The following is a 21,647-nucleotide window of genomic DNA, read 5'->3' on the forward strand; positions in this document are numbered from 1 at the left end:
CTTAGCATTTAGGCTCACAGGTTCAAACAAAAGAGCCGGTATGAAATTACTATAAATATTATTAGTCTCCCCCCCATATGAATCTGGCAGAGGTATACAGTGGCTGTGGAGTCGCAAGGCACTGAGGAGAAAGTATAATTGATTTAAAAGGGAGAAAGCTAATGGTTGGCCTGAAGAAACGGTTTAATAGCATTGCTTGAGTCACTTTCATTCCATCCCACCGAAACACTTTGATGTTTTCAAGGTTGTGATGTGATTGAACGCACAAGGTGTGGTGAACTTTTCGCTTGAAATAGCTGAGGCTTTTCCCCCCTCACCAAGAACACATCTAAACCACTGCAGAACACCAATTACTGATTTCCCTAATCAAACTACTGTATAATATCTTTAATTTTTTTTTCCGTTGTGACTCAGCATCACTGCATTTCAAAGCAAAAAAATATATTTAAAGTTCAATAGCATTTTAATTCAGCGTGGTTTCTTACAGGCACTGTCAGTTATTGTTTTAATATCACACATTATCACCTTTTAACTTTGTGTGCCATGTGATTTATTCACTGTAATGTTTGCAATGTTGCTTCCTTTTTGATCAATTCATCCTCTCGTCTTTCCCTTTCTTTCTCTCTCTGTCCCTCAGAGCCACCGCAGTTTATAAAAGAACCAGAGAAACACATCACAGCTGAGATGGAGAAGGTGGTAGACATTCCCTGTCAGGCACGGGGTGAGCGCTGCTGTGTGAATGTGTGCGCATTTTAGTACTCAAGGGTGTCAGAGCACATTAAATAATCCCTGTTGGAATACTTGGAATTTTCAACAAACACTGAAGCAATTTTTTTTTAATTTAAGTGATTTTATTTTACTTACTTACTCGTCAGTGGAAGCTCACTCTCCGTCACTCTCTGCAGGAGTTCCTCAGCCAGACATTGTGTGGTACAAGGACGCTTTGCCCATCGACCCGGTGAAGATGCCCAGATATCGGGTTCTGGTCGGGGGCAGCCTGCAGGTCAACGGCCTCCTGCCTGACGACACGGGGATGTTCCAGTGCTTCGCCAGAAATATGGCAGGAGAAGTTCAGACCAACACATACCTGGCTGTAACCAGTGAGTGCTCCAGTAGCTCATTTCCGCAGATAATTACTACTCTTGAAATACGTGTTTTAGCATTAACATTTTTTTTTTTTTCTCTCAAAGAAAGATGTTGAATCCGTACACGGCTCACCCAAGTGCCTTGTCAGAGTAATTACTTTACAAAAATGAAAAAATCAAAAATAAATAATTAAACCTAGTAAAAGAAAGAAAAGGCAGTTTAATGATTTAAATTGGTTTCTACTGTTTAATTCATTGAGGCTAACATTTATATTTTACCAGTTTTCATAAAAATCTGAAATATTTCTTTTTCCAAGGAGATTAAGGACGTTTTCAGCCGTGTTGTGCATGGTCGTGTTGTTGGGTCAGTTGGTTCAGCCCATTAGCAGTTATTATGATGAACTATAATACTATTTCATGTACTGTAACACCATCAAGAGTTTAATTTATCCAGAAGTTCGCCTGATCATTAACACCAACAAAACTCAGGTACACACTCAACTGCTCTGCTGCTCAGCGCACTACTTAGCAACAGTCAGCTTGCTAACTAGAAAAGGAAAAAGTAGTAACACGGCATAAGGAAGGAAGGAAACAAAACTGTTCATACATGGCGGCACAATAATTCCTTAATGTTGCACAAGGGCCTGGTTTAATGTTACAGCAGAGATCACAACAACAACAACAAAACACACTCAAATAGCAGAAACACCAATGCCTCCACAAACAACAAGCTAATTAAAACCATGAATTAGCAGAAAACAAAGGGGGCAGGAAGTCAATGCTCAGCGCACCAGCTGGTACCATCACTTTGCAGTTTAACATCAGCCAAACACCTCCATGAGATACAGTAGGAGAAAACTGGACTCATTGAACCTTCTTTTCATGCTACAAGGTCCAGATCTAAGACTTTGCGTGCCCATTGTGGGTGATTTCAATAGTGGACAGGTCTTTATAACTCCCATTCCTCCCATATCCAACACTTATAAATACCAGACCTTGACATACAAGATAACCACCATTACTACCGCCGTACTGTGAATAGACATTAATGTTTTGCCTGATCCAGAACCTTTTAATGACATGACTGGAAGGTGTGTGGGAGTGGGGCTCAGAGTTCACCAGTAAAGATGTCAATCAGGACTAATATACTGAACATAGCTGTGTGTAGTTGTTTCCATATAATACTAATACGGTCAATTATGATGGAATAAATGTCTTTTATTGAGTTTCTCAGGAACACATTAAATGTGTTTTTCATTATGTCAGTACTAAAGAAGTGTGTTTTAAAGCAAACAACTGGAGTAGGCCTATACATCACCAGATGAAAAGACTCAATATTAATGCAGCTATTAGCACCTAAACTCTTACCACCTAAATGAATGAATCTGTTCATGTTATTTTTTACTGAGTGGATCTGCAGGGATGTGAAAAATCACTGGTAATTTTCCTCATCTGCTTGACATGTTTCTGACATCTAATTTTCTTCATTTTGTCTCAGTTCCTGCTGCCTTCACTCCACGCTGCACCACATTATCAGAATTCATGATATTCTCCCTCTCTAACTCACCCCTTCCTTTTCGACTCTCCCTCTTTCTCCCCCTGACACTGTCTCATCTCCTCTCCTCTCCTTCAAGATCTCATCTTAACATCTACCTTTTTTTTTTTTTTTTTTATCCCTGAGCACATTAATGCCCCTACTTCTCCTTCTGTCCCACTCTCTTCTGCCCTGAGATCAACACTGCTTCCATGACAAACTCTCTCCTTCCTCCGTTTCTCTAGGGACTGATACAGTTTCCTGTCATCCTATAAAAGCTTTGATTTATGGCATATCACAGATAGGGATTTTAGTTATCTACATAGCGCCTTCTCTTTCTCTCCGTGCTTCTCCCTCAGTCATTTTCCCTTCTCCTTCTCTTCCTACTTCCACTATCTCTGTGGGTGCGAAAAAATAGACCAGCCACAGACAGTCATGGCACCGAGGTGAAGGCTATGTCGATCCCTGAAGAATTAGTGGGACAAAGCATCGACTAAACGCTGAGATGCAGCAGCCTGCCGCTTCCAGGAAATGCGTTTGAAGTGGGGTTTTGCCACAGACAGTTATTCTCTCATCTCTAAAACCCTCTTACCATCTCACATTACTGTACTCGGCTCACTCTTTATTCCACGTGTGCGTGTGATTGTCTCCCCCCCCTCCAGGCATCGCCCCGAACATAACAGCCGGACCCTCCGACAGCACCGTGATTGACGGCATGTCAGTCATCCTGCACTGCGAGACCTCTGGCGCTCCAAGACCGGCTATCACCTGGCAGAAAGGTGTCTGTTACACATATGCACAGACACACACACACACACACACACATCTAGGGATTATGATGTCTGTTATCTATACACATGGGACAATAGTTTGCTGTGGCTTTACAAATAAAGCCTGATTGGATTCCTTTGCCAGGATTTAGTCTGCACTGGGTTTTCCATGTTTGCATCCCAATAGGAGATCAAGGAAACACAGTCCTTGTTTTTCCTCAAGATCTTCTTCCCTCTCTTCTTTTTTTATCCCTGAATACCTCTTTATTTTGTTCTTTCCCTCCTCCCACCATTCTGTCATCTTCTCTATTCATCTGCCTCTTCTCTCATCCGTTTCTTTTTCTTCTTGCCTATTCACACACTCCAGGCGAGCGCGTGTTGGCCAGCGGTTCGGTTCAGCTGCCCAGGTTCACCCTGCTCGAGTCGGGCAGCCTGCTGATCTCCCCCTCCCACATCTCAGACGCCGGGACCTACACTTGCATGGCGAGCAACTCCCGGGGCATCGACGAGGCATCCGCCGACCTCATGGTTTGGGGTGAGTGTGCGGGGATTTAGACGTACAAGGCCTTTAAATATCCTTTGAAACACGCGCGTAACCTGATGTGACATGTTGCAAACACACGAGCGACCTCACATTCATCCAAAAACAGATAGTGGTTTAACAAAGAGTTTCATTGAGGCATTTCTGTTCAGCAGAGGTTAGGGAAACAAGGTTGTGCAGTGTAGTATTAAAGCAACTCTCAATTCCTTCACATACAAAAGCACTCCTCTGTGCAACTTGAAGCCATCAAGGAACCAAATACAAAACAGCAGCATGTCATTTACACTGAAATGAGTTTCCTCAAATTTTTCTCCTGTGTTTTCTTTCCGTTTATCGTTTCTCTCAAGAAGAACGCTTTGCGGGCTGTTTTCTCTTCCCCTCGATTTCCCTCATCACTTTCTCTCTCTTCCTTTTGCCTCTACAGCTCGCACCCGGATCACCACGCCCCCACAGGACCAGAGCGTCATCAAAGGAACTAAAGCCATAATGACCTGTGGGGTCACACACGACCCCAGCGTAAATGTCAGGTAAGGGTACGACCATAAACATAGAATTATGAGGTAAAATCACTTGATTTATATTATTTAGACTGAAAAGCATTTCAGGAATGAAGACAATGGCTGTAGAATTGAAGTCTAGACATGATAAAAAAAAGTGAGAAAAATAAATAAAGGGAAGTCTAAGGGAGGATAAAGATGGTGTTATTCTCTGTTTTTCTTGATGTCATCAGATGAAAAGATAAAACAAACAGTGTGCCAGTCTGTCTCTCAATAGTTATTTAATTTTTAACAAAGTAATTCCACCAAAACAGCTGGGCGCTGTATTTTCTCTTTTAGCAAATGTTAGTCAATCAAGTGTAAATAGTGCATTTGTTGGGGACTATTGACTAGTTAGTGCAGCAGGACGGTGGATATGAGACTGATTCGCCACCCGCCGCGTCTACATGATGTGTTTTTAATCATCTTTGGATAACAATGATGCTCGATGGCGCACACAGACAAAAGGTGTTACTAGGGTACATTCATTGTTTGCTACAGTATGCTTTTTCCATGGGTTTCTTTTTTTCATTATATGAAAATATGTCCGGCCTTATCATGGGAAAGTATCTCCAATGTCTGCACAACAAAAGTCCCAAAAAAAAAAAAAAAAAAAAAGACAGTATGCTTTGGTTCAAAGCCAACAAACAAGCTCTGAACAGAACACCTGAGGTCTCATTTACTAATACATGTGAATGCCTGACCGCCATTGGGTGAATGTGGTTGGGAGTGATTGTGAAGATGCAAATGAGTGAGCCAAGCTAACAAAAGGAGGTTGACTGGATGCAGAATTCTTGTTTGCACACATTTCGCCCCCCGACATATCTTTATGTATTTATCATCTTGTATGTGAAAGTGAATACCTAACAACGCGCGGTAGTCGAGCAGGCATGCATTAATGAAGAGGCTGCAACATCAGCTAATTCTCGCTGTATTGTTTTCTCCACCTTTGATTGCTAATTAGTCATTTGCTGGCCCACGCACACGGTATTTATTATTTACCTGTTTGTATCTTATTATTCCACCATGCTGCTGCTGCCGGGCTCTGGTTCCCCCACAGGCACGTTAATGGCTCCATGGAATGCACGTAAACACATAAAGAAAACACTGCTCAGATCCAGAAACCTTGTGTCTTGTCTGCTGCTTGTGACCAAGACATTCCATTTGTACAAAAGCAAACACCTACACATGCTACACATTTGTTGTGCGCGCGTGTCAGCACAAAAGTGTTTCTCTCACGCACCTCCGTCTTACGAACGGGAGTCCGCACCATAGCTACACACAAACCATCACAACAGAGGTTTTTTTTTGTTTTGTATTTTTTTTAACTGAATTCCAAGCTTGTAGCCGACATCAGTAGCGATCAATAGACCATTCTGTCCCTTTCTACTCAAAAGAGAAGGCGACATCTGAAGCTACGTTTGAGCTGTGCAGTTTTGATGAGTGCGAATCCAGCGTTTGATATGCAGCCGTCATCCGCTATGATATGCATGCAGGGCAGCTCTGATGGCGAGTCTGAAGAGATGGAGGGGGAGAAAGATGAAATGTCTCACTAATAACATATTCCTCTCAGACTGTGGTGGAACAGAAGACAATGCAAACTTCAGTTTATGTACAGTATGGCTTTATTGTCAGAAAGAGTTAAACCTCCATCTGAAGCTGACGTGGGGGTTCACTGCATAGTTCACATCCCAGCAGGTGGTAACTAAGCGATGTAAGCAGGATTTGCAATGACTGAATGTGTGTTTTATATTACATAAAGCAGGGTTGACATTTCCACTGCACTGATTAACAGTGGTTCAGGGTTTAAATGCAGAGAATCTCACTTTTTGGTTGACATAGAATATATATAAATAAAAAATATGTTTTGTTGCCCATTAAAATACCTTTCGGCACAAAAGAAAATGGTAACAACAAATTATCTGGCTTGACTGAACAGAAGTGAACTGAAAATGTATGTAACCCTAAACCTCTTACAATGAAGGTGATTACAGGTCCCATATGTTTCACCTTTCCTGTGTTTTATTGACCTCTCCCCCTCTCCTGATTGGCTGACTTGTTTTTTGAGCCATAGAATAAAAATAAAGCAAAAAAAAAAGACGTAGAAATAAATTATTTTCTTTCATATAATGTGGGACCTTTAGAAACTCAGCAGCAACCTGGTTTATGACTATGAGCCATGGCTTTATTATCAGTTACTTGTAACATTTGTATTATTCACTGACCCAAAATGGGATTGAGGGATTTATCCTTTCTGTATTGAAAGGGTTAAAGGTACATTTGAGGCGAATTCCACCTTGCAGCATTTGAAGAAATCCTAATTTCATGCTACATAGAGTAGATGTGTGTTTGCTCATATTGCTTTGTATTTTTCAATTGGCTTTGTATGTGGTCAGAGCATTTCTCATGGTGTGTTTATTCTGGGAAAAATAAAAAGTCATCTTAAGTCTTATTCTCATTTTGGTTCACCATTGCAGCTGATCATGATTACATATTTGTCATCAAATCTATAGCAGTAATTTCAAAAAAATAAAAAAAAAAGGCTCCAAAAAGAGTGATGTTGATGAGGTTTTTCAGGAAATTGGTTTTCTGTGTTTCCCCCCTGGGTCAGACTCAAATATGAGTGTTTGAGATTATTTCTTTTAAATTGAAGTTTTTTTTTTTTTTTTTTTTGGGAAGACTGTGTGAGGCTCCTCTCCTTGTCTGACAGTTCTTTTGCCTGAGTGCCCATTTTCTAAATCTCTACAGTACAGCAGCGGTGGTGGTGGTTGTGAGAAGAAGGGATAGCAGGTTATAAAAGCAGTTATTCTGCTGTCTTTGACCGTTGCTGACGATGAGCTCTCTGTGTTCCAGGCATGTCTGGGAGAAAGAGGGCGTCCTCATCAACGTCCAGTCCACCCCTCGCATCCGCCTGGACGCAGACGGCACCCTCCACATCTCCCAAACCTGGTCGGGCGACATCGGCACCTACACGTGCAGAGTCACCTCGGTCGGCGGCAACGACTCCCGCAGCGCTCACCTCCGTGTCAGGTGAACCTCCCTCCGGCCTTCTTCGCTTGCCTGACTTTCCATCGTCTCCTTTTCCTTTTTTTCCCCCTTCTTTTTCATTTCTCACATCCTCCAATATACTCCTGTGCAAAGACACAGGTAGGAACATGTTCACATTGGTGTGCGCACTCACACACATATGCACGTGCACGAGAGCGAGTCGCGCGCTTATCACCGCCAACCCTTTCCCTGCCATCCTGCCTCTTCTTATTGACACCTCTGACTCATTTCCACTTAAATGACGCCTGTTCTTCCTCACCTTCCCTGTCCTCATTCTCACCCGACACACTCGCGGCCCCGGGGGATCTCCACCTCCATTCCCAACGTGTGATACTACACACACTCCCAGACACACACGCATGCACACTTCACTACTACACACACTCGTCTGTATTGTTTTTGTCGCCTCAAATCTTCTCTTCTTCCGAAACTTTTCCTGTTTCTGTTGCACACGCTGAGCCGCTGCGGAATACGAATGAGACATCTACGTTTCTCTTTACCTCACTGACTGACTGACTGATTGTTTTTGTCTTTCCTTTGCCCCCCCCCTCCCCAATCGGCCCTTCTTATTGGCTGCCTGCCTTTTGACTGAGTTGCAGTCTGTGTTCGTCCTCTGCTATGAGGTTTATCTATCAATCTGCCTGTGCTTATCTGAATTTATGGCCAAATGAATTAATGATCCCCGGCTTTGGCCTCATTTATTCATGTCTTTGTCTGTGCGTTTTCTCCCTATCTGTCTTCCCCGCGTCTTTCAATCCATTTCTTCCCTCCGATGATATCCATCTCGTTTTATTTGCTCGTGTGTCCATCTTGACAAGGAGCCATCTTTGCTGTCTTGTCTCACCACATTTCATCACCTGTCCGACTGATCTCTCTGTTATAAAACATTCAGCTCCGCTTGAGATTCGCACAAGCGACGCTTTCAAGAGAGGAGCAAAACGGCTCCCGGTAACTCTCCGGCGCCGCGGAGGATTTGTTTGCTTGTGATGGGAGAGATCCTTTTTTATTTATCCAAGTTGTCCCGCTGTTCCCTGCAGGCAGCTGCCCCATGCCCCGGAGAACCCCACGGCCGAGCTGAGCACATCTGAAAAGAGAGCCATCGACCTGGCCTGGGCCAAGCCTTTTGATGGCAACAGTCCTCTCATACGCTACATCCTGGAGGTCTCTGAGAACAGTAAGTCCAGGAACATCCTAACCTCCTCCATCTCTTCCTCCCTTCACTGACTCTTTGTGTCGTGTCTACACAGTTTATTTGGAATGAGCTCGTGGAACCGATGCTGCAACAATGACTGAAAAAGACATTAAACATTGCTTGTTGAGATTTTTTCTTGCAGCAAATGCGCCAAAGCACCTAAAAGAGAATTTTTCAAGCACGATCAATAAAACTAATTAAGAGTGCCAGTCATTCCTTTTAATCTTAACTTGGAAGTGGAAGCTGTGCTAGAGTAAATCCCTTTACAGCTCCGCATGTAACTAGTATGTTGAACTTAAGTAGATGTTGTGTAAGAGCTATGTGGGGCTTGTAATCTCCTCTCTCTTTCCGTTCATTTTCTCCTCGCTTCTTTTTTTCCCTCAGCACGACTTAGTGGTTTTTAATGAATTCACGTTTTTTTTTTTTTAAATGTGACCCGCCGTGACAAAATGATTGCAGGCATGAAATAGAGGATGCCTCCTGAATATTAGCGGCATTACTAGAAATGTAACACTCCTTCTTTGGTTTAAAATACAAACAAAAATGTTATATTTTATGGGATGTTAGCATGGCAGGGAACAATATTGGAACAAGTGTGTAACATGTTACTTTTCCTTGGCTACAGATGCTCCCTGGGCCATCCTGCTGGCCAATATTGAGCCGGAGTCCATGGCGGTGACGGTCAATGGTTTGATCCCGGCGCGCTCCTATCAGTTCCGCCTCTGTGCCGTTAATGACGTGGGGAAGGGGCAGTTCAGCAAGGAGACGGACCGGTGAGCTAAAGACAGACACCGCACAGTGAGGTCGTACACATTCATTCATGTGTTACAGCCTCACATCGACGACGCTGCGTAGACTATATAAAAACATACAGCAGCCTTTTGTTCGGGGGTCTTCAAGCTTCTCTTTGCCTGCTGCAAACCAACTGAATGGAGAAAAGGTTTTTTTTTTTTTATCCGTTCTGTCGGCTTCAGATTCGCCAAAATGTTCAGTGTGGCAGAGAGATTGTGTAGTGCATTGTTTAACTGGCAAAAGCGCCGGCGAGTTAAAAAAAAAAAAATCATGTGTTAGTGTTACAGAAACTTGCACTTGTTAGTAAATTGTACATTGTGCTCCTGAAATCTGTTTCCTAGACAACCAGTTTGATCCCTTCATTCAAGATTGAGTGAAGAGATGTGTATGTGTAAGCCAACCAAAGCGGGACAAGCGCCGACATGCACGGTCACATTTAAAGGGATAGTTCAACATTTTGGCAAATTGGCCCATTGCCATAATCCCTATAGTCAAATATTGTCGGTGCAAGCTATTTTTAGAACGGCGGAGCAGAGCCGTGAGCTGCTCAGAGCTACGCTACGGAGGCTAATGGGATTTCTTGGTTTCCATCATAAAACTCATCAAATACACAATCCAACAACTCCAAAATGCTCCGGTGGACAAGTTGTGACCTGCACATTCACCACGCTATGAGATAATACCGGAACGTTACGAGACAGAGTTGTTTTTGAGGTAAATTCATGCAAAACAGCTGATGCGTGTGCCCATCGGGGGCATTTTTTTCGGCAAGCAGTCTCTGTATTTGTCTTGAAAACAACTAAACTCTGTCTCGTAACGTTCCATTATTATCTCATAGCGTGGTGAATGTGCAGGTCACAACCTGTCCACGACAGCGTTTTGGCGTTCTTGGATTGTGTATTTGATGAGTTTGATGAGGGAAACCAAGAAATCCTGTTAGCCTCCATAGCGTAGCTCTGAGCAGCTCACGGCTCTGCTCTGCCGCTCTAAAAAATAGCTTGCACCGACAAATAAAGGTAACAAACCTCTCTAACCTAAACTATAGGGATTATGGCAATAGGCCAATTTGCCAAAATGTTGAACTATCCCTTTAAACACACGTACACACACAAACACATATAAATATCGGCTCGCTCTCACACTCCCCGATCGCCTGCAGGAGGGATTTGGTTCTGATGTGAGATCAGGTTCTGGCCTTTCTACGCTCTCATACAACTTCAAGCACTCGCCCCCCTCCCATTCCTCACGCTCACCCTCCCTCCTTCCCTCCCTCCCTGCCTCCCTCAACCACTCCAACCTCTCCACCAGTCTGTTAGCGCTACCTCATGCTGCCAGCTAGCCAGAGGAGAGCCACGGGGGGGCCTCTGCTAGTGGGTCGCAGGGGGGCCCGGCACAGAACACTCTGTGATGCCATTTGGTAACGCCACTGATCTCGCTCCCATCTCTCTCGTACACATCCTCTCCCCAGGGACTCGGGGGTGTTTTGTCAGTTTAGATACAGTATAGAGAGTTAGGTGGTTGAACAACCTCACAATCTTCTCTACACTTTCTTCTCAGATGTGGTACTGAGGGCGAGCATTATTCATATTTAGGGGAGCATGAGCGAACACGGAGCGGTGAGGGTTTTTATCAAAGGAGAGGAAATGGTTAGAAACATTAGAGAGATAGAAAAAGAGGGTTTGGAGAAAAGTGCTTCAACTGAAATTACACAGGAATTCAGCTTTAAATTGATACGCTTCATTTGAGCTGCTGTATTACTCCAAAGCTTTATGTTTCGTTTAAACCTAAAGCACTGTGTTTGTGATGATTTTCACAGAGAGAAAATGTCCTTTGATCCTACTTCGCGCTGCCCTTCTCCATTCATATCTGGGCTGTTATGTGTGTGTGTGTGTTTTTGCAGTGTGTCTCTCCCAGAGGAGTCTCCCAGCGCTTCTCCTCAGAACGTCATCGCAAGCGGTCGCACCAACCAGTCCATCATGATCCAGTGGCAGCCTCCGCCAGAGAGCCACCAGAACGGCATCCTCAGAGGATACATCGTCCGGTAAGATCCCTTTACTTTACTGCACTGCATTGCCATATGACAGTAGCGAACGGGGCTCACTTTTCTTCGTCCAAAAAGACACACCAAAAAACATCCAAATACCTCCATATTGCTCGTCTGTAATTTCCCTCTTGTATTGAAGCCCCAACATGAGAAATTGTTCCCAAAAAAATTAAATAAGTCTATCTTTTAAGCTTGTTTGTAGCAGAACCTCCCAGTGTCTCAGTTCACGGCTCTGACCATTTTAATTTTGGGTGAACTATCCCTTTAATAGACAAAAACATGTAAATGTGCCGGATTATAGCAAGATGCTAATTTCCGTCCGGAGTCCCATAAACATAAAAACAGTTCAATAACAGTAATGTATAATAATATTATAATATAAAAAAAAGACAAAAAGGCAACTATGACAATGAAGAACATATTGACAAACACATTCCACAGGTAGGGAGACCATAAGAGTTTTGTTCTCGGAGATAAAGTGCATAAGTGCTGTGACAAATGCTAAAGTGCAAGAGTGCATAGGTACCAGGTTGTATTGCACAATGCCCATTAATCCCATTGATCCCTGATATCTATTTCTTAGTTTTTATGTTAATAAAATGTTCAATATTCAGCATGAAATCTGAAGTGCGATCTCTTACAGCCAGAAATGAAGCTGTGTTCATCTGTTGATCATATTTTTTCCTGTTTGTTTATTATCTTTATTGATTTTTTTTTAATTCATGACCGTGGAGATTTCCTATTGGAAATATGAGAAGGTGTAAAATAACATCCTAACCTTATTATGTGGCGCATAAACACATCACATATGATCAAACCCTTCCACCCACGCATATCCAAGTCCATTATCTTACACTGGTAAACAACTGGAATTAAATCACACCTTATGCCACTCACAATTTTCCTAGAGCATCTCTTAATAGCGCTGCTTTTAAAAATGATTTGGTTTCAGAGGAAACTAAAATTTAATGACTGGTTTGACTTCAAAAACTTTGGCAACTTCAATAGACAGAGTCAGCATTATGCCAAACTGACTGTAAGTCTTGTAAACATGTAATTAGTTTGGTTTTCTGTTCAGGCTTTTTATTCATTACATCCAAATGAAACAGCAGGTGTTTTCCAGACAACAGTCGGTGCCGTCAGTGGTTTTTAATTGCCTGTTTGCTGGTGCTTTGTCTCCCCCTATCAGGAGGTGTGGGGTACTGCAGCTGTTGGCTCAAGCAAAAAAAAGAAAAAATAGAAAGAAAGAAAAAACAGAGTACTGCACTGTCCTCTCTCTGGCAGTGGAACATTTAAACTGTCACTTTCAGGGTACAAACACATCAGCCATTATCCACAGCAGGTTTCTCACCGCTTGAATTTCCTACTGCTGTGTGTTTCTCAGGTACCGTCTCACCGGGCTGCCTGTGGACTATCAGATCAAGAACATTTCAAGCCCAGATGTGACCAACCTGCTGCTGGAGGACCTCATCATCTGGACCAACTACGAGATTGAGGTTGCTGCCTACAATGGGGCGGGTCTGGGCGTGTTCAGCCATAAGGTCACAGAGTGGACCCTGCAGGGAGGTGAGGCACCTGTCATCATCTGATATGCAGATTTCTTTCTGTCTTAATTATTGAATATGAGCTTTTCTGATGAATGTGCACATCGAATACGGCTAGTGTAACAGAGTTTTGCTGTTGATTCCACTTACACAGTGACAGCCAATCACATATAACTTTATTCATGTATCACGGACGCTCACTGGTTAGCAGGGCTCTCCTCAGCACATAAACAGTGCCAGTATGCAAGGATTAAGCCCATGGTAGGTTTGTTACACGAAGCACAGCGTCTTAGCCTACTGAAACTGTGTAAACAATGTAATGTAATAATGCAGTTATGATATGATATTCAGGAAGCTGGCAACAGTTTTACCTGTAACTAAATGTGTTACAGAGGGTTTATTTTGTTTAATGTTTATAACTAGCGACCTTAGCTCGAAGGCTAAGCTAACTTGCTAATTTTCCTCCATGAAGCTGTGCCGAACGAGTGCTGTGCTTGACCGTGAGCTGACCAGTCATTTTTCGTATCATTGTCCAGGCAATAAAAGTCCGGTCCTGAAGCTAAGAGAGTGTCGGTCCTTCTTGCAAATAAACAACACAACGCAGACAACTGTTACACTAGGATGCAGCATCCTGCACCAGCAGCAGTCTTGTCTCAGTGTGACTCAGCCTGCGTGTCACTGTGGTCCAGCTGCGTCCAGCTTTAAGTCTTCTTTGCAAAGACCACACAAAGGTGTGGCATCCAACTAAAATCTATAGACACAAACAAACCCACAGAGAGCCCTGGTGTTAGATGTCATTGTCATCAGGAGGAGAGTGATGGCAACATCCGCCCTGACCTGTGCAGGCAGCGATCAATACTGACATCAAAATTGATGCAGGCAGACTTAACCACCAGTCAACTGAAAGGCGCTCTCACAATTCGTATCCCTCTCTCTCCCTTTTCTTCCGTCCTTTATCCCCCCCGCCCCCCCCTCCTTGTCCATCCCAGTGCCCACCATCGCCCCTGGCAACGTGCAGGCCGAGGCGGTCAACTCGACAACGATCCGTTTCACGTGGACAGCCCCTAACCCCCAGTTCATCAACGGCATCAACCAGGGCTACAAGGTCAGTAGCGGCGGTGGCGGCGGCGGTGGCGGCGGTGCCATCACCGGCAGCCATCGCTTCCAACTGTCAGAGCTGAACTTGTAGAACCACACATCCTGTTTAACAAGAGAGGGAGACGAGCCAAGGGGCAAAAGATATTTGGTGCCATTGTGAACGATGGACTGAGTCCTCCCATTTGTCAGTCGGAGGTCATTCTCTTTATCTTTGCAACCATTTTTCATATGTTTTATTGTGAAGCTGTGTGCACGTAATGATGAATGTCTTCATTATTTTGTCATGGGCACTTGAATGCAGTCCATCTCTCTGTCTCTTGTGTATACTCCACTGAAATGAATGTAGCCCACAGGTAATCATAAAGCCATATCCATAGGGGCGGCTGTATTTTTCCATTGACTCTATTGAGGCTTAATTATGTCATTGAGGTTTTTTTTTTTTTTTTTTTTTTCCTCCCCTTCTCTTTTTGTCTGTCTGTTCAATGGCGCTCCACAGGCCTCACTCAGCGGGGTGGAAGGGGCCACTGTACAAACCCAATCTGAATTTTAAACACCACCTTTTTTCCTCCAGGGAGAGACTGGAGCAGCAGAAAAAAAGAGAAATGGAGGGAGTGAAAGGTGTTAGAGGCTGAGGCAAAGGAAGAATTTCAGGGGGGGAAGAGGAGATAGAGAGAAAGAAGCGACAGCGTGGCAGACAGTCAAACATTCATTTGTTTGACATACTCCTGCCAACTCTATACTTCCCTGGAAGCTATGCGCACCACAAACTGGAAACAAACCTAAGAGACCACGCAACTGGTGGCTCATTACCTAAGCGTCTAATTGGTCAATACGGGTCCCCATTGTGTATGCTATATGGTTTGCAATCAACATGCATAATAAGATCCGATCATGCCTCTCTTTTGGCTCAATTCTCTTCCGCTCCCAGCTTGTCTCAGTGAAGCCATTCACCCCCCCCCCCCCCCCCCAGTCAAAACCTCTTCAGGGCATCTTTCTAAATATATCTTAGGGAGCTGTGATGCCAAATAACTTCACTGAGTGGCTCACAACTACCACAGAGACACACCACTGTTAGTTTTTGTGAGAATAAATGTGTGAAAATCATTACAGGGAAAAAAAAATGATTAGCTGCTTTGTTTCCAACTGTCTGGGTAATTTTCTTCACACTTCTTTTTTTTTCTTGTTTGTCTCGTGTAGCTGCTGGCCTGGGAACCTGGCAAGGACGATCAAGTTTCTATGGTAACGGCGCGACCGAACTTCCAGGACAGCGTCCACGTGGGACACGTGATGGGTCTGAAGAAGTTCACCGAGTATTACACCTCTGTGCTGTGTTTCACCACGCCGGGAGACGGCCCCCGCAGCCCGCCCAGAGCACTAAGGACACAAGAGGACAGTGAGTGGCTTCTCCTACCTCGGTTTTCTCTCTCCTGAGGTGGCGAGGGGGAGGGAGGGAGAGCAGGAGGGGGGATGGCGGGGCACAGGCATCTCCGAGTGACACGTCCTTTGGGCAAGATCCATTATTCATGAAGAACAAAACTGTAGAGAGGTGCTAATGAATGAGTACACTCTGCATCCAGCACGGATCATCATAATTGGAGATTATTGGTTGAGCTTTTAAGACTTAATTTTTCTCAACTTGTCCTCAGACACTTTTCAGCATTCGCCTTGTTTTCTTTCTCTTTTTTTATTCTAATTTAAAATGGAAATGCTGTTATATTATACTATGTAACTCCTCTATATCCGCTGATCGGTAATGAGACCTAACTCCACGTGAAACGGATCATTTGTGCTCCATCGGCCCCGTTGCTCATTATTCTTTTTCGCCCCCCCCCCCCCCCCCCTCTCCATCCAGCCCCCGGTGCTGTGGGTCACCTGAGTTTCACCGAGATCTTGGACACTTCGCTCAAAGTCAGCTGGAGCGAGCCCGGCGAGAAGAACGGCGTTCTCACAGGTACGTTTCGCTTCTCTCCCAAAAATAGACCAGAATGAGGCAGGAAAGGCAAGAAATACCAATCACACGAGGCAGCGGCGCCGAGGTGGAAGGAATTGTTGCACTTAGCTCGGTAACAGCTGCTTGACCTCATTTAGCGATCTCAGCGTAGCTCTAATGTTGCATACTCAGAGGATGTCTACTTTATTATTTGTTGTTCATTTTATTTGGGTCATGTAGATACTAATACCAAGGCCACACAAGCTTATAAGACACCCATTATACCCCAGCAGAGGTGGGGCAATAGTGTCTCTTTTCCTGAGCTGTGCATAATAAGTCCGCAATAAAAAAAGCCTTTAGCCCTAAATCATCATACTGTATATTGTCTCATCCAAATCACATAACAAACAAAGCTCCTGAGGGAGACCATTAAACCTGTTTCTGCTGGTAATAGTCGTGTAGCTGAAGGTATTTGGCTTTTGGACAGATTTTCTTCCCGGGTTCATATCGTACATCATGTCTTTTTCAGCACAGAGGGAACAATCGGTGCCGAGCAACGCAAATAAAGTAAAGGAAAGTAAATTAGTAAAATGAAGTCTTGCTAACCCTGGGATGTAAAAATGCAGAATGTTAATGATCTACCTAGTGAGCCAGTGCTCCTTCTATTCCAGTTTGCATAATGCTCTTACATCAGTCTGTGCAAACTTGGAGGAGAGAAAGAAATGCCAAGCAGCGACATTAAAATTCAAGTGTTTACCGAGGTTGAGACTTAGCAGCGTATTGTAAAGTGTTCCTCCGAAAACATTTGATGTGCTGCACATTCCCAGGAGACAAACACTGACATGTCATCTGAAATTATTGATTTGGCAAGAAATGCTTCCTAATGCCTTACGCAATCACATGAAAAGAGCTGCTGGCCAAGGAGCAAATTGCATTAACTTTGAGAGGATGTGTGTGTGTGGATACGAGTGGGCGGAGGATGTGTGTGCAAGGAGGTATAATCACAGGCTGATTTAATTTGCTATATTCAATTTTTGATGGAGTTTATTTAAATTTTTTGTTAGCTTGCCCCGTAGCGAGTGAGCCGAGAGTTTGCTATTGTAGTAAAAGCCGCTGTCGGATTCCGCCCCCCCTCCCCTCCCCTCTCCTCTTCCTCGAGAGGATCCTCTTGTCTGTCGCTGTGAAACCGACTCTGCCGTTTTTCCAGGTTATCGCATTTCATGGGAGGAGTTCAACCGAACCAACACCAGAGTCACCCACTACCTGCCGAGCGTCACCCTGGAGCACAGGGTCACCGGCCTCACCGCCCTCACCACCTACACCATTGAAGTGGCCGCCATGACCTCCAAGGGCCAGGGCCAGCAGTCCTCCTCCACCATCTCCTCAGGAGTGCCGCCAGGTCAGTAAACCAAAGAGTCAGTCAGTGATCCCGACCCTCAACTCCTGGAGAGATATCTGCCCTCCTCCACCTCAGGAATGAAATCTTATTTTTTGCGGTTGCTCGCGGATCTGAAACTTTACGAAAGGAAAACAAGAATTTTCACAGTTATTTCCAGACACAGCGTCTCTCGGTTGCTCCGCAGACTTCACAGTCGGAGTGTCTCATTATTTTCCGCTGCTTAAGAGAATTGGTATTGCGCTTCCATGAAGTCATAGGACTAGTAAAGGTTGATTTGAAAGAGAATGATCAAAACTGAAGCAAAAGAGACACAGATACTCCGTGTTTCTGTTCCCAGAATGGGTCGAGTTTTGAAAAAAATGGATTCTACTGTATGTTTCCCAAAATGCAATTCAATGGCATCTTTATAACCGCATTTGCTTTACAAATGCACTCTTTAAAACTCTACATCAGTATTTGTAATGCAAGCCTTCAGTTAAAATTGTTAAGCCTCAAGCCCGAGCCAACATAACCCCAATTACATCATCGGGGTCACTCCTTTAATATAACAGCAGGGAACCTTTATTAAACTTCTCCTTCCTGATATTTACTGTTTCACGCTGAACTTGGTGAACACACTCGGTGCTGTCTGGCGCCAGGCACAATGAAATCAGACCCCGGTCACCTCAGCTGGGACCGAACCTTTACCAGCGCACATATCCATACGCCCCACATCCCCACAACATTACAGCTCCCAGGAGAGCACGAGGGACAATTTACTGCGTTTAATGATTTCATATCTGCAAAATTGTATAACAGAAACAGCGGCGCTTATGTCGTCAGAGAGCGCGGACGTGTGGGACACGGGTGAAGTGACGGGCCTGATTGCTGGAGAGCTGTTAGTTACAGTGCTCAGAATAGTGATTATTAATCACTTTGCTTATGTGTAAAGAAAACACCCCCTCGTGCCTGAGACTGTACCGGAACCATCCAGCTGAAAGCCACCTCGGTAATCAGTCATGCAAATACTTTAAAGGTGGTAATTTCACCAAAGTGCGTGTAATCTGCATTTCATTAGGGCCGAACACACACCCGCATTTAAGCAATCTTGGAAAAATTGCTGACTGTGCCCCATGGGAGTGATTATATCTTCTTAATATTAGGGCCTCCGTCCACACTCCAATATGCCACGGTTTGACGTTAATATCTTCATCCAGGATTTATGTAAACTATATTGTGCTTTGGAATGGGGATATGTTATTGTAGGCTTAATGTTTATCTCGAGGGAAGCATTATGGGAAGAAAAAAAACAAAAAAAAAACCCAAGACGGATGAATTATTTAATGCAGTGACACATCCTCATACATACCTACCCAGACACACAAACCAGCAATGATATTCATATACACAAAATTGCCCTCCTGCTGTCCCTTGAATTCACTATTTTCAGATTTGTCTCCCCTCCAGGACTTCCAGGGAACAATCCATTCTTATTGTTTACTCAGCTCAAGTGTAAACAGTGGGATATCAGATTGAATCGTATCTCCAGATAACTGCAGTGTAATTGACATTCATGGCATTGTCTCTGCCTGTGTACTGTGTAAGCACCTTTTTTTTTTTTTTTTTTGTGCCCAAATCTGATCTGGTTTTGCTGTCTTAGCTGAAGTCGGGCGCACGAGGGAGGGAATTAATAAAGATCCCCGAGAAAACGTGCCGGCGTGCACTATCTGTACGGCCACAGGGGGGCGGTGTGGTAGATGGATTTTCCACCATGTAAAATCCACAATCACAACCTGCCCTGTGTGATATAAAACAAACCCACCGTACTGTCAGAGACTCGTCACCTCCATCATTTCTCCTTGATCCAACTGTTTTATCTTCCTCCCTTGCTTCCTCACAGAGCTCCCCGGCCCTCCTACCAACATGGCAATTTCCAACATCGGCCCACGCTCTGTCACCCTGCAGTTCAAACCCGGCTATGATGGCAAGACTTCTATTTCCAAGTGGCAGGTGGAGGCACAGGTGAGGCGGCCGTTTGGATCCATGTTTGTGGAGTTGTCTTTCTTATTTTGGATTGATGATACGATTCCAAGATTGAACAGAGATCACATGGCAGAAATCAGATTTGTTTTCTTTTTTTAAAATGCTCTCCATCTGTCTGTCCCGGGCTCAGATTGGCATGGTGGGAGAAAACGAGGACTGGGTGATGGTCCACCATGTGTCCAACGAACCAGATGCTCGCTCCTTAGAAGTGCCAGGCCTCAACCCATACACCTTCTACAGGTAGCCCACTGGGAACTGCATGAAATCTCCATTGAGCATCTGAACAGACCAAACACTCAGCAAACATGCAGTTTCTGCTCTCACAGGATGTTCATACACAACAGCTACTATAAAGAATAGTTTTTTTATCTGGGATCCACCTGCTCGTGTTTTTTTTTTTACAGTATATAGTCGGATAACATGGAAATGAAGCTTGTACAGCTTGTGACAAAACAACAGATAAGGCGTGTGTGCGTTTCACCATCTCGGCTAATTTCAGCTCATCCCAGGAGCTTATCTTATTCTGTTTCCCTTTTGATTTGGATACAAGCCTGCTATGGTTAGTGTGTTTTTAAAATTATTTTACAGTGCGCCCGTGATCTTTATCTCCGTCTGCAGTCTGCTTGTTTTTCCATGATCACATTCAATCTAACCAATTAACATTTCACAGAACCAATCCCCGAAGACCCACAGCAGCTTTAGTTTTCATCACTCCAGCATCCGTGCTGCCACTTTACATTTCACTACAGCTAAACGCTCACATTGGATCCTTTTTTTTTTATTTGCATATTCAGGCTGTAACACAAATAAACTCCCCACTCAGCATATTTACACTGTATTCATATTCAGCGCTGTGATCTCAGTTCAGATGCAATAAGAGGATGCACACTGCAACCGCTGCGATAAGGCTGGGAGTTTGTTTCGATTTCTCAGATCCTGAGCTCTGATTTCACTTTAGATTAAAAACCTCCTCTTTGCTGAAGTTTCGATAAGTTATAATAAGTGCGTTGCACTCCAAACCTCAGGTTCCGTATGCGCCAGGTGAACATAGTGGGCACCAGTCCTCCCAGCCAGCCCTCGAGAAGGATCCAGACCCTACCGGCTCCACCGGACATGGCCCCCGCCAACGTCACCCTGCGCACCGCCAGCGAGACCAGCCTCTGGTTACGATGGATGGTAAATAGGAATCTCTCTTCTCCTGTGTGTATCCGTTGCCTTGAATCTGGCTTGTTATGAACCACTTCTTCTCTCTGTGTTCGTCTGCCCAGCCTTTACCCGAATGGGAGTACAACGGGAACGCAGAGCAGGTGGGCTACAAAATCCAGTATTCCCGCGCGGGCTCGCAGGGCCGCGCGCTCATCCACGTCATCGCCGATCGCCTGGAGAGAGAGTTCACCATCGAGGACCTGGAGGAGTGGACCGAGTACGAGGTCAGGGTCCAGGCGGTCAACGGCATCGGGACGGGGCCCTGGAGCCAGCCGGTCCGAGGCAGGACCAGGGAGTCTGGTGAGACAGTTCCCTCCTCTTTGTCTTCTGTCTCCAAAGCAAACTGCACATTATTAGCATCACTAAACACACGGCACTGGCAGCCTAATTACTCAAAAGCAATTTGGGCTTTTTTTTGCCAAGTCCTTGTCAAGCTATAAAAGCTATAAAACTAGGATTTATTATCACCAAGGTGTTTGTTTTACACTTTAAACAAACCCATAGCAACCCACTCATTTCTTTACGAGTGCCATATTTATTGATTTTTGTCTAAATGAAAGCAAGGAGGCCACTTTCTTAAACTGTTTTTCCCTGTTGAATATCTACATTATTAGCCACATCACAGACTCCAAACGTTCAGTCCCAGTTCACACTTCACCATATGTTAAATTCATTCGAGTGCAGGCTGTTTCCTCGTCCTTTTTAGCAGCCCACTTCTATTTAAGTCAGTTCTTTTTCCCTCCTCACCAGACGTTGGGTCGTGAGGAATGGAAGGAGTCAGAGGAAATTGAGAACACATGGACTTAAATGTGGAATTCCTTGTGCTCTGTTTTTTTTTTTTCCACTCACTCCAGCAAATTCTTAGGAATCAGCGCATTATGTCCAGGGATGAGAGCCAAGGAGGAG

General features: G+C 44.3%; 1 protein-coding gene across 1 annotated transcript in view; it reads left to right on the top strand.

Annotated features, from left to right (window-relative positions):
* The window catches only part of sdk2b (sidekick cell adhesion molecule 2b), a gene marked incomplete at its 3' end in the record, with an annotated part of 87,865 nt that overhangs the window by 38,316 nt on the left and 27,902 nt on the right, over positions 1 to 21,647 (top strand). The window contains exons 7-24 of the mRNA XM_083994079.1: positions 638 to 721; positions 906 to 1,100; positions 3,282 to 3,398; positions 3,757 to 3,924; positions 4,355 to 4,457; positions 7,320 to 7,496; positions 8,552 to 8,688; positions 9,332 to 9,479; positions 11,399 to 11,539; positions 12,927 to 13,108; positions 14,076 to 14,191; positions 15,382 to 15,577; positions 16,037 to 16,135; positions 17,322 to 17,513; positions 19,393 to 19,514; positions 19,666 to 19,775; positions 20,561 to 20,711; positions 20,804 to 21,041. Of these exons, the coding sequence (XP_083850205.1) occupies positions 638 to 721; positions 906 to 1,100; positions 3,282 to 3,398; positions 3,757 to 3,924; positions 4,355 to 4,457; positions 7,320 to 7,496; positions 8,552 to 8,688; positions 9,332 to 9,479; positions 11,399 to 11,539; positions 12,927 to 13,108; positions 14,076 to 14,191; positions 15,382 to 15,577; positions 16,037 to 16,135; positions 17,322 to 17,513; positions 19,393 to 19,514; positions 19,666 to 19,775; positions 20,561 to 20,711; positions 20,804 to 21,041 (2,676 nt within the window). The remainder of the gene's footprint in view (positions 1 to 637; positions 722 to 905; positions 1,101 to 3,281; positions 3,399 to 3,756; positions 3,925 to 4,354; positions 4,458 to 7,319; positions 7,497 to 8,551; positions 8,689 to 9,331; positions 9,480 to 11,398; positions 11,540 to 12,926; positions 13,109 to 14,075; positions 14,192 to 15,381; positions 15,578 to 16,036; positions 16,136 to 17,321; positions 17,514 to 19,392; positions 19,515 to 19,665; positions 19,776 to 20,560; positions 20,712 to 20,803; positions 21,042 to 21,647) is intronic.

This window comes from Trachurus trachurus (genome assembly GCF_905171665.1).
Source record: "Trachurus trachurus genome assembly, chromosome: 19".
NCBI lineage: Eukaryota > Metazoa > Chordata > Actinopteri > Carangiformes > Carangidae > Trachurus > Trachurus trachurus.